General features: G+C 40.0%; 1 protein-coding gene across 17 annotated transcripts in view; it reads left to right on the top strand.

The window, feature by feature from the left end:
• Nucleotides 1-12,629, top strand: part of ROBO2 (roundabout guidance receptor 2) — an 878,643-nt gene that overhangs the window by 785,442 nt on the left and 80,572 nt on the right. For all 17 annotated transcript variants that reach the window (XM_075263390.1, XM_075263397.1, XM_075263392.1 and 14 more), the window contains 4 exons: nucleotides 226-307; nucleotides 398-563; nucleotides 3,303-3,469; nucleotides 6,389-6,510. In XM_075263390.1, coding sequence (XP_075119491.1) covers nucleotides 226-307; nucleotides 398-563; nucleotides 3,303-3,469; nucleotides 6,389-6,510 — 537 coding nt within the window. The remainder of the gene's footprint in view (nucleotides 1-225; nucleotides 308-397; nucleotides 564-3,302; nucleotides 3,470-6,388; nucleotides 6,511-12,629) is intronic.

Raw genomic sequence — 12,629 nt, 5'->3', positions numbered from 1 at the left:
TCTCCCCGTGTCTGCGTGGATTTCCTCCCATTCTACAAAGACAAAAATGTACGTTGTGATCCCTATATGGGGCTCGCAATCTACGTTTAATAATAAAAAAAATGGCCACCCCCATAATCATGGACAGAAAATAGAATTAAAAATACAATAAAACCTGAAAATAAAAAGTGATATAATTAGGTTTTCTAAAAAATTTGTTTTACCAATTAAATTGCCTTTTTACAGACGACCGATTCTGGCACTTACACGTGTGTTGCTACAAGTTCCAGTGGTGAAACGACATGGAGCTCAGTTTTGGAAGTGACAGGTATGAGAATATTGTGACCATAATGATACATAATGATACATTGTAGTATGATTCGGAATGTGTGTCTGATATTTCTCTACTTCACCATAGAATCTGCTGGAGCCACTGTCAGCAAGACCTATGATATAAATGACTTGCCTGGTTCACCATCCAAACCTCAAGTTACGGATGTCAGTAAGAATAGCGTTACATTATCATGGCAGCTGGGCACTCCGGGAGTCCTGCCTGTGACATCTTATGTCATAGAAGCCTTCAGGTAAGTTAGATTTGTGTTTAGAGTATCTATTTCCTATATTTCTATGGGGTAAGAATCTTGTCTAATGTTCTCAGGAGACAGAAGACATCTTTATATGGAGGTGGCCATGGTTTGGCTTAGCTGACCATACATGTGTGGGGAGATGGGATAAGCCCCCTCCTGACATATGCACTGATGGCTTGTCTCTAGTACAACAAACGCATCAGGCGTGATGGAAATCCAACATGCCCGACCCTCCTTTTTTTGACACCTGTTGTTGGGAAAACTCAGAACGATTCAGGTGGTTTGGCCTATTCCACCAAATTAAGGGAATATTGACAGCATCCAGTTCGATCTTCTGCAGAATTTCTGTTTCAAGGTTCAAGCTGGTTAGCCCCATTGTATGTGAGGCTAACCAGCAAGCAAACTCAAAGCTGGAGCTTTGCTTTGAGTTTCTGCTGAGGAATCAACAGAACCAGGATTTGGGGAATACTCTTGGATGGAAGACCACCACCTTAAATTCCTTTCCAGGTTCCTCTCTAAGGAGGTTCATCTGAAATGTATCTATGTGTATTGAATGTCAAACAACCAAAGGCCACAATGTCTTAGGTAGAAGGTAGAAGAGTAAGGACAAACCTACTGAAATGTATCTGACAAATCCTTCTAGGCTACATTTGTACCATGGTCCAGCATGGCATTACCCCTTTACTGACTTGTCTTTAAGCCCAATTCTTCCTAGGTATATACTTAAGATATGTGGCATCATTTTTAAAAACCTCAAGTAGCCAAGTAAGCTGAATTCTACTATGTCAGATGACAGGATTCTCCAGATCAGGTAGTTGCCACAGTCATCCATCTTCCTCCAGTTATGGTAATTGTTATTTAATACTTCCGTAAGCAGCCAGCGTCTCGGTGACATCCTGACAGATGCTTGTTCTTAGATACATATACTGTTAGCTTGGAAGTACCGTACACGCACCACTGCCTGCATTTACTAGACATTAGCATGAATCAACAGTAGACCGAGACTTCTTAATGATCTTCAATGTGAGTGTGGAGTGCGAAAGAAACCCGTGCAAGGCTTGTAACGCCATCATTTTCCATATAACATACAACTGGAAAATAGATAGATAGATAGATGTGCAATGGATGGATGGATGGATGGATAGATAGATAGATAGATAGATAGATAGATAGATGTGCAATGGATAGATTTCTGTAAAAGGTCCACCAGCCTCTCAGTGTACTCTATATACAAAGTGTCTGAAACACTCTACTTTCAAATGGTCCATTCAAGAGCAAGTGGGACTATCCGAGACTATTCTGTGCATATGGTACATTGATAGTCTGAGATACTTCTGTGTTCTCTGCTGGTGTATTTAAGAACAGGAGCTGGGGCTACTGGTGTCTTCAGTGTCGCACCAGATACAGATAACATTTTTCTGGGGGCCAACCTGCCAACCACCTGAAAATAGATCTTAGTACTCTTCCAATTTCGGTGCCTTCAACTGGACCATTACTGTGTTAGAACCTGGGCCCACTGGAAGATTCGCTGGTATTCTCGTTGGCCACTCTACCATTGGGTGTCTCCATATTGTCAATGCTTAGTGTGCACAGAATAGTCTGAGACAATCCCCCTGCGAGAACTGGTCCATCGTAGAACAAGTGGGAGTGCCCTAGACTATTCTGTGCACATTGTGCTTTGGTATATTAAGATATTTTCCCCTGTTCAATGTGGAGCTGGGGCTAGTTGTGTCTCCAGTGTTGGACTGAAGATCCGTGGGCCCACCAGATAAAAATATTCCTCTAAAAACCACTTGGGAAAAAGACCATAGTGCACTTCAAATTTGGGTGCCTTATCATTTTAGAGCCTGTCTCACTGGAGAATCCTCTGGTCCCCTGGTGGGCCACTCCAATACTGGGTGTTTCCAAGTTGTCAAAGCAGAGTGTGCACAGAGTAGTCTGAGACAATCCAACTGTTCTCGACTGTTCCATCGGAGAGCAAGTGGGAGTGTCTAAGACTATTCTGTGCAATTTGGTAAATTGAAACATATCCCCCTGTTCTCTGTTGGTGTATCCAAGAACGGGAGCTGGGGCTACTGGTGTTTCAGACCATGTGCATAGAGTAGTCTAAGACACTCCCCCTACTCATACATGGTCCAGTTGAGAATAGTGGGCGCGTCTCCGACTACTGAGTCTAGTAAATTGTACATAGAAGAGTCTGAGAGCCTGGTGGTCATTTTGCAACAATAAAATGGAGGCCATGCTGGAAATATTAGGCCATCAGATATTCCAATTATGGATTCTACATTTATTGTGAAACCTTTAGTGGGCCAGATGAAGACTTTAAGATAACGCAGAAGGATTCCAAGTAAATATAATGTATATGGTGATCAGGTGAGCTGCGCCAAATGACAATCTTGAGTCCATAAAGCTCCATTACAGAGGTGTTTGTAGAGAGCTGATAGAAGTTTAGTCTATGGGGTAAATTCAGTAAAACCTTTATAAGTTAATTCAGCGACATTTAATTCAGGGCGATGACATTCAATAAATGACACCTAATATTCGGCATGCTATACTCCACCGCGGCTGAGAGTATTAGTTCCAGCTATTAATATGCTCCAGACATTTCCTTCCCCCAGGTCGATGGCTAATCGTTCTCAGATACAGTACACACATCACGTAGACGCTTATCTCTTCTGTCTGAAAATGTTGTCGGAATGATTAAAAGTTTTGACACAGTATTTTTATTTTCTGCAGCCAATCTGTCAGCAATAGTTGGCAGACAGTAGCAAATCATGTGAAGACCACGCTGTATACCGTGAAAGGGCTCCGACCAAACACAATATATCTCTTCATGGTGAGAGCTATCAATGCTGAAGGTCTTAGTGATCCGAGCCCGATGTCAGACCCAGTGAGAACGCAAGGTAATGAGAACGTATACTACATGTGGAGAAACACAGATTCTGGAGATGTGAGATGGATAGAGAGATAGATAGATAGATAGATAGATAGATAGATAGATAGATAGATATTAGGTAGATAGATAGATAGATAGATAGATAGATAGATAATAGATAGATAGGAGATAGATAGATAGATAGATAGATAGATAGATAGATAGATAGATAGATAGATATAGATAGATAGATAGATAAGATAGATAGGAGATAGAGAGATGATAGATAGATAGATAGATAGATAGATAGATAGATAGGAGATAGATAGATAGATAGATAGATAGATAGATAGATAGATAGGAGATAGATAGATAGATAGATAGATAGATAGATAGATGATAGATAGATAGATAGATAGATAGATAGATAGGAGATAGATAGATAGATAGATAGATAGATAGATAGATGATTGATAGCTAGATAGATAGATAGATAGATAGATAGATAGGAGATAGATAGATAGATAGATAGATAGATAGATAGATAGGAGATAGATAGATGATAGGAGATAGATAGATAGATAGATAGATAGATAGATAGATAGATAGATAGGAGATAGATAGATAGATAGATAGATAGATAGGAGATAGATAGATGATAGGAGATAGATAGATAGATAGATAGATAGATAGATTGATAGGAGATAGATAGATAGATAGATAGATAGATGATAGATAGATAGATAGATAGATAGGAGATAGATAGATAGATAGATAGATAGATAGATAGATAGATAGATAGGAGATAGATAGATAGATAGATAGATAGATAGATAGATAGGAGATAGATAGATAGATAGATAGATAGAAGATAGATAGATAGATAGATAGATAGATAGATAGATAGGAGATAGATAGATGATAGGAGATAGATAGATAGATAGATAGATAGATAGATAGATAGGAGATAGATAGATAGATAGATAGATAGATAGATAGATAGATAGATAGGAGATAGATAGATAGATAGATAGATAGATAGATAGATAGATAGATAGATAGGAGATAGATAGATGATAGGAGATAGATAGATAGATAGATAGATAGATAGATAGATAGATTGATTGATAGGAGATAGATAGATAGATGATAGATAGATAGATAGATAGATAGATAGATAGATAGGAGATAGATAGATAGATAGATAGATAGATAGGAGATAGATAGATAGATAGATAGATAGGAGATAGATAGATAGATAGATAGATAGATAGATAGATAGGAGATAGATAGATAGATAGATAGATAGATAGGAGATAGATAGATAGATAGATAGATAGATAGATAGGAGATAGATAGATAGATAGATAGATAGATAGATAGATGCATAGATAGATAGGAGATAGATAGATAGATAGATATGAGATAGATAGATAGATAGATAGATAGATGCATAGATAGATAGGAGATAGATAGATATGAGATAGATAGATAGATAGATAGATAGATAGATAGATAGGAGATAGAGATAGATAGATAGATAGATAGATAGATAGATAGATAGATAGATAGATAGATAGGAGATAGATAGATAGATAGATAGATGCATAGATAGATAGGAGATAGATAGATAGATATGAGATAGATAGATAGATAGATAGATAGATAGATAGATAGATAGGAGATAGAGATAGATAGATAGATAGATAGATAGATAGATAGATAGATAGATAGATAGATAGATCGATCGATAGATAATAGATAGGAGATAGATAGATAGATAGATAGATAGATAGATAGATAGATAGATAGATATGAGAGATAGATAGATAGGAGATAGATAGATAGATAGATAGATAGATAGATAGATAGATAGGAGATAGATAGATAGATAGATAGATAGATAGGTGATGCATACATTGGTAATAGGATGCAATATGGTGATTTTCACTAGAAGCTGTCGTGTACATTAGTTGGCATCACCAGTTATTATCGTATAAGGAAGCCATTGGGCTGTCAGCTAATTCAGACAGGAATCAGGTCACGATTCAGTAATTTTGATAATTAAAAGACAACTTTAGAAGAGACCCTTCACTGATACAAGAGTCTACTCAATGAGTGCAGGTGTATAGAAGGTTGTTATAAGAAATACTGAATATTTGTGGGTAAAATCTCCTTTTTTTTTTAACTATGAAGATTAAGGTTACTTGTAATAAATATATTAAGGTGACCCGACGCAGTGGTGGACGGTCCTCATAAATGATGGATTACACAATGCTACCATACTGCCTCTGGGAAAAACCCACTATCTAGTCCTGGCCTTAAAGAGAAAGAGTCACCAGGGTCCTGGCCAATATTGCATTCTGTATATGTGCCGGTCAAGGGTGACCATCGTTATTTGGAAGCGGGAGTCATTCTCTTTGGGGCTTCCAGTGGCTGCGCTACATAAGCTCTCTTATAATGGGTAAGAAGACCCAAGGAGAAGCTAGTTACTAAGTCACATCTACCGCCTATTTGTACACATATAATGAATATAGAAGATCCCATCATGGTGACCAGTTCCAGTTAAGTCCAGTGATCTCATTTAGAATTTCAGGAAATCCCATAAGTCACGCGTTCCGTTCCATGACCATTATACAGTACATTGTATTTACGGTCGGTACATTGTATATATAGAAAGCAATCATCTTACAGGAAATAGGAAAGGAAAGCTTCCAGTTTGCTAAAAAAGTTTGCTCATGTCTTATCATTCGATATCGGCCGTCTAGACAGGTTCCACCGTCGTGTAGCCCGAGCTTTTCTCCATTTTCCATTTTATCGAATTGATCCATAACCTGAGCTGTTTCTTCTGAATAATCCATCAGAAATTCCAATTCTTTCCCAGAAGACTCAATGACATGGAGGGAATTGTGCTATTTTCTAACTATTCTGTAATTGTGTTTACCAGATATAAGTCCAACCGTTCAAGGTGTGGATCACCGGCAAGTCCAGAAGGAGCTTGGGGATGTGATTGTTCGCCTGCACAATCCTGTGGTCCTTTCCCCTACCACTATCCAGGTCTCCTGGACGGTAAGTCCTTCATCGCCGAGCGCATGTGGTTTGATAAATGTGGTGCGATTTTTGCACTCATTGACATCCGAGTGTATTCCGCCATGTACTCACCTATATGGAGGCTTCCGATGTGTTCTGTTCCGATGACATCGATTCCTATAGGGCCTGCTCATTGGAACGCACCATTGGACGCCCCTTCGGAAAGTCAACAGAGGGCCCACTGGGTCTTATGTATTAGTCTTAGTAGTCCATGAGTACACTTTTTTGGCTATCATAGGTAAAAAGAGACTTTCTCAATCAATCTCTACAACTATATGAGTGTTTAAGCTGACACGTGAAGAGTTAAATGAAACAGATTCAGCTTAAATCACTGAGAAGTGAATGTGTTACCGTACTCCTGCATTCTGTCACTGACTTTCTAGTATTGATTTTGACACATTAAAAAACAGAAGTAGGGTGGAAAACTAACACGTTCAATAACTTAATGAGCTAAAAATAACATCATCTATGCAAGCTGCCAGGATCCGGTGCAGGTTAATGTACAGCATATATAATAGACACCGGCAGCCCGCTGGTGCGGGGGTAATACAGGGCTCGGGTCTAGCAATGAATACTATATTACAAGGCTGGTAAAGGGATCTTTATATAGAATTAGAATTAGTATTATTAGAGAAGTAATTGGACCTCAAAATCTGTAGACAAGTCCCAACCCTACATAGGCCACCTTCTGCGTCTTCTCAGCCAACATAGCCTGGGTTAATTAGTTTTATTAAAGGGGCTCTATCAGCAAAATCATACTGCTAGAGCCCCACATATGCGTGAATAGCCTTTAAAAAGGCTATTCAGGCACCGTACATGTTATATTAAACTCCCCCCTCCCGTTTTAAAATAAAAACCTAAAACAGAATGTGATAAACTTACCGAATGTGCACGGTGGGCGGGCATTCAGGGTGCGCTGTCTTCTTCATCCACGCCTCTTCTTCCTCCGATGTCCTCGGGTCCCGTCCTCCTCCGGCGCTCGCGAACTGACATTTGCTTAAAAAAAATGGCCTGGGCGCATGCGCATTAGCCGTAGTAGAAGCAGCATGCTACTTCGACGGGACCCGAGGACAATGCAGGAAGAGGAGGCGTGGATGAAGAAGACGGCGCACCCTGAATGCCCGCCCACCGTGCACGTTCGGTAAGTTTATCACATTCTGTTTTAGGGTTTTATTTGAAAACGGGGGAGGGGAGTTTAATATAACATGTACGGTGCCTGAATAGCCTTTTTCAAGGCTATTCCCGCATATGTGGGGCTCTATCAGCATGATTTTGCTGATAGAGCCCCTTTAATATCAGAATCTACTAAATAGTTGATACAAATGTGATCACTTAGGCCCCTGGTGATCATAAAAATGGGAGTCCAAAGCCGACCTGTCTGTAAGAATGCAATGGGGAAAAGTCTGAATGAAGAGGTCGTCATGTTCATCCATTCAATGTCTACGGGACTGATGGAGGCGCCGAGTTCAACCCTTTCTTCACCAGTCTCATGGGCAGAGAATAGAGCAGTTGTGGCCAGTTTCCTAGTTGGTCAGTTGTAATTGGGATTTGGGTCTCCCATCCTAATAGTCGGTCGAGGTCCCAGCCGTTGGGAGTTTCTTTGGCGATGACCATAAAGTATTATTTTTGCTGCCATTTTCAATGGGATCCAAAACAGGTCAAGAACAGAACAGAGCAGACCCCTATACCAACAGCAACGTTGGATCAAGCCCAGCTTAGTTGGTGTTGATGTAAAGATTTCGTGGGCAGCCACTCCACATCTAATGTCTATGGTCAACTCGATCCCTATTTCTGACCTCTTCTACATTGGGATTGAAGGCTCCATACATGATGACTATATTCATACCCATAGACGTATCCAGCCTTGTTCTGTACACTACAGGACTATGCACTGAACACAGTTCCATTTCATGTCCCTCGGAAGATCCTAATGAACATAAACAATTAATTAATGAGAAAAAAAGTTGGATTTAACTCATTTTGTTGATTTACAACCTTCCTGAATTTGGAAAACAGCTGCTTAATGCTCATCGGAGAAATATGGCTTGTTTTGTTAGATATTCACAGAACATTATCTCGCGTTACATTCATATCTCAGCATCTATTTGTTTAATGTGGAGACAGAAGTTTGTCTAGCGTTGCGATAATGTCACCGAGACATATGGCGGAGGATCCTCGGCTCTGAGATACTTATTTGGGATTACTGAACATATTATATAGAAGGATAGGTGGACTCTTAGCTATTGCACTTTCTGTAGATTTTACTAGGGAGTTCCTAATCTGGGACCCTCAGCAATCACAAATAGGATACGATATATTTTGTCTTAAAGAGGAATTTTCTACATCTCCACCACCTCCAACTCTTTTGCATCTTTGGTTAGGTGGCACGCCACTGATTCTGATACCATTGGGATTTTTTCTCTAGCCCCCGCCATTCCTGAGAAATCAGTGCTGTTAGTTTCAGCATCGAACATGCTAGTAAGGCTCCGTACAGTCAGGTGGGTGGTCCTGGGTTGGAGCAGAAAGACAGGAACCACCCACCTAACTGTAAAGAGTCGTTGCTGAAACTAGTAACAACTATTCCTCAGGAATGGTGGGGAGTTGATCTTGTTGGCGAAGGGTCCTCTTTAAGGAGATTCATCACTTTGGACAATACTAAGGCCCTATACGGGATCTCATTCAGGGAGACCACTTGGTGACCCCCCCCCCCCCCCCTCCGAATGAAAACCTATGCACGTTAAATAGCAGTTACCTGGGAAACTTGCAGACCCCATAAAATATAATGGAGTCCATGCGGTTTACGCTCGGTTTCCGTATGAAACATGCAGAGAGAAGACTCCTGCAAGCAGCACCTTTCTCTACACTTGTTCCGTGCAGGAACCACACAGACCCTATTATAGTCTATGGGGTCCACAGGTTTCCTTTAGGTAACCACTTTTATTGCGTATAGGTTTCCATTCAAGCGGACTCCCCGAACGGAAACCCAAATGCAGATGTGAACCGAGCCTACTTGTTGGAAAGTTTCCCCGTCTATAACTTGATCCTAGAGTTCTAATCTATTGAAAATCCTAGCATTACGTGTTCACTTTCCCTGCGGCGCCATGACACTTACAGCATCTCGAGAAAGTCATTGATGCAAATCTAAGGGGCCTGAACGCTGGCTTTTGAACAAATGAAAGGAATCTTGCAAGCCATAGGTTGTCCATATGCCACCTACCTGTCCTTTTACCCCTTAAGTTCTAAGGAAGCCAAATCCTAAGCTATGCCTTTAATTAATACACAGCGTCTTCTATTCCGCTTCCTCAGATTGCAATGTTGACCTTCTCAGGCTGACCCGTAAGCAGCATAGTCATGTCACGTGACCCTGGCCGCATTCTTATACTGTCACCAATCTTGTTAAATATAATCCATGATAACCGGGTGAGCAGCACGGCCAAGGCAGGAATAAGCCTCCATCTATACCATCCATCTCTCCCCAAGCTGCCTCAGCGCTGCTTTCCTCTGCAATGATTCTAAGGCACTAATGAGTCTCCGGTGACTTGTTATTTCCCACTATAAATCCCCGGCTATGCTTATGACTTCATTATTCCTGTGTAGGGGTATTATACATGTAAGAATCTGCTGTTCTTTTTATCCTTAGATCACAAATCCAGGAAAAATACAGTTTGTGTCCTCTCTGTACTTGAATTTGGGGAATGTCTAATCTCTAGAGTTTGATCACGGAGGATACTTATGCAGGAGAGAGCTCCCCTAGGTCCTTGGAGGTTGTTGCTTTGGTATTTTTCCAGGGAGCAGAACGATGTCTTCTCATTATTATGCTATTGAGATGTTTTCTGTTCCATGTTTCGGCAATCCTCCAGAATAAGAGATTCTACGTAGAATGTCAGCCTTGGAGATGTATGTCACTACCCTAAAGATGGCTTTTATCCTACCTATATACTGACGCTTATTGCTATACCTTCTGCTTCTTGCTCTTCGCTGCACAGCTTTTATTCTCAATTTTTACAGAAATATTAAATACAATGAAAAGCATTTTCCCATGAACATAAATTCTAGATATAAATTTGTAGACAATTAAATATTAAATATTTTTGCAAATTGAAATAATTAGAAATTTTGAAGATATCCTTAAAGCATTGGTGGATGGGGGTAATGACCCTATGGAGACACCATATGAAAGATGGCCTCTCTATAGGACTGTGTCTACCTATGTGAAGACTCCATGCATGGGAGTCTATCATAGGTATGATGCTTAAAGGGAATGTAATCCTCAAAATTAAAAAATTATTAAAATTGGATATTAAAATATCAGTTTTTCTAATATGTTTTTGTTTCAAGATGGTAGATTTTTTTTTGCTCTATTTTCTGTACATGATTATGAGGGCGGCCTTCTTGTCTGAGCTCATAATGTGCTCATGAGGCAATATATAGCTATATAGGTTAGGCCAGTGATAGAGGTCTATTATGTTTTGTGCAGAGAGGGAAGGAGATAAGCTATGAGACGATCTATTGACCTGCATGCAATGATGGGTCAGTGAAGTTATCTATAGAGGTATCTTGTATTGTAAAACTGCTTGTGGTGATGAGATGTCTGCTGCAAATAAAATTTGGCAAGTGGTAGCTATTATTAGGTTTAGTGGGCAGAGTCAAAATTGCAGGCTATAATACTTAAAAAAAAAAAATATATATATATATATATATATATATATATATATATATATATATATATATATATCCTCCTAATATAAATATGAAAGTTTGTATGTTTGTGTGTCAATCACGCAAAAACGGCTGAACGGATTTGGCTGAAATTTGGCACATAGAACCCCGATTAAAATATAGGCTACTTTTTATCCCGGTAAATGATGTCACTACAAGACTGTTAAGCACGAATTTACAGACAAACTACGTTTGAGGACCTTTGATGACATCACAGGCCCTTCAGCCATCCCATAGGATCACACTATGTGTTGAGCGGAGCTACACGCTAATTTTGGGGTGGAGCTAAACAGGAGGGAGACGGATAGTGTGAAAGCTGAAGACAATGGAGTCTCATAGAAGATCAGGAGACTACAGAACATACAGGCTGTGTGTGGCCAAGAGGAGAATATCAGAGTAAAGTATCACTGTAGAGTTTCAGTAAGTAGGATGGGGTATCTGTTGTTCTGCCTCGGAGGGGGGAGAACTGTTGTACATTTCAGCAACATCCGTTCAGTCATGTCTAACACACAAGCTGCTCAGAAACTCTCACACAACACAAGCCTGTATTCTAAATCAGCAGATGTTGCAGAGCTGAGGCAGCATGCTACCAGTTTGTGTGCGTAACACAGGGGTATGTGGTCTTGGGACTGTGCTCGGGGGGAGGGCAAACTGTGTCAAATTTCACCAGCAGCCATTCAGCCGTGTCTACCACAGAATTGCCCGATGTAGCCGAGCTGAGGTAGCGCGGTACCACAGCTTGCTCTGCTCTCCATACGGATGTGCATACAGCTGGGGGCTGCTGAGCATATGCACAGATGTAGCAGAGCCGACACGCGGACGCAGGCGGATCACCGCCAACCACATTTGCCTAATTATTAGCGGCTCATCACCAACATAAAACCCGGCCAGAAGCTAGTATATATATATATATATTTATATACAGAGAGAGAGAGAGAGAGAGAGAGAGAGAGAGAGAGAAAGAGGTGTAATAAGTTTGTAAAAAATCATGATAAATTCTTTAAAAATATGTTGAAATTTCTTTTAAAAAAGGGTCATTTTCAGGTAATACATTCCTTAATGTAATGATCCAATAAAAAATTTGAATTGTAAAAACCATTGCCATGACTTTAAGAAAATACAAAAACTATAAAATGTTATTTTCATGGATAGCAGCTGAACCTCAATGTATACGGCAGATTCTTGTAAAAAAATATACAAAAAAAAAAAGTCTCTTTCGGTTCAGTGCTTATTTTCAGGAGGAAAGGAGCTGCCGCTTTCACAAAATCTGAAGACAACAAGTGAAGCCTGTCTTTTAATAAAAGTATTTTGTGTTCGCTGTCAACACTCTACACTAATTGTATTGACAGGATCTGACAGGCTGAATAGTGTTGAGCCTC

This window comes from Leptodactylus fuscus, chromosome 2, assembly GCF_031893055.1.
Source record: "Leptodactylus fuscus isolate aLepFus1 chromosome 2, aLepFus1.hap2, whole genome shotgun sequence".
In the NCBI taxonomy this organism is placed as follows: Eukaryota; Metazoa; Chordata; class Amphibia; order Anura; family Leptodactylidae; genus Leptodactylus; species Leptodactylus fuscus.
The sequence above is the reverse complement of the archived record's forward strand: the minus strand, read 5'-3'. Positions and strand labels throughout refer to the sequence as shown.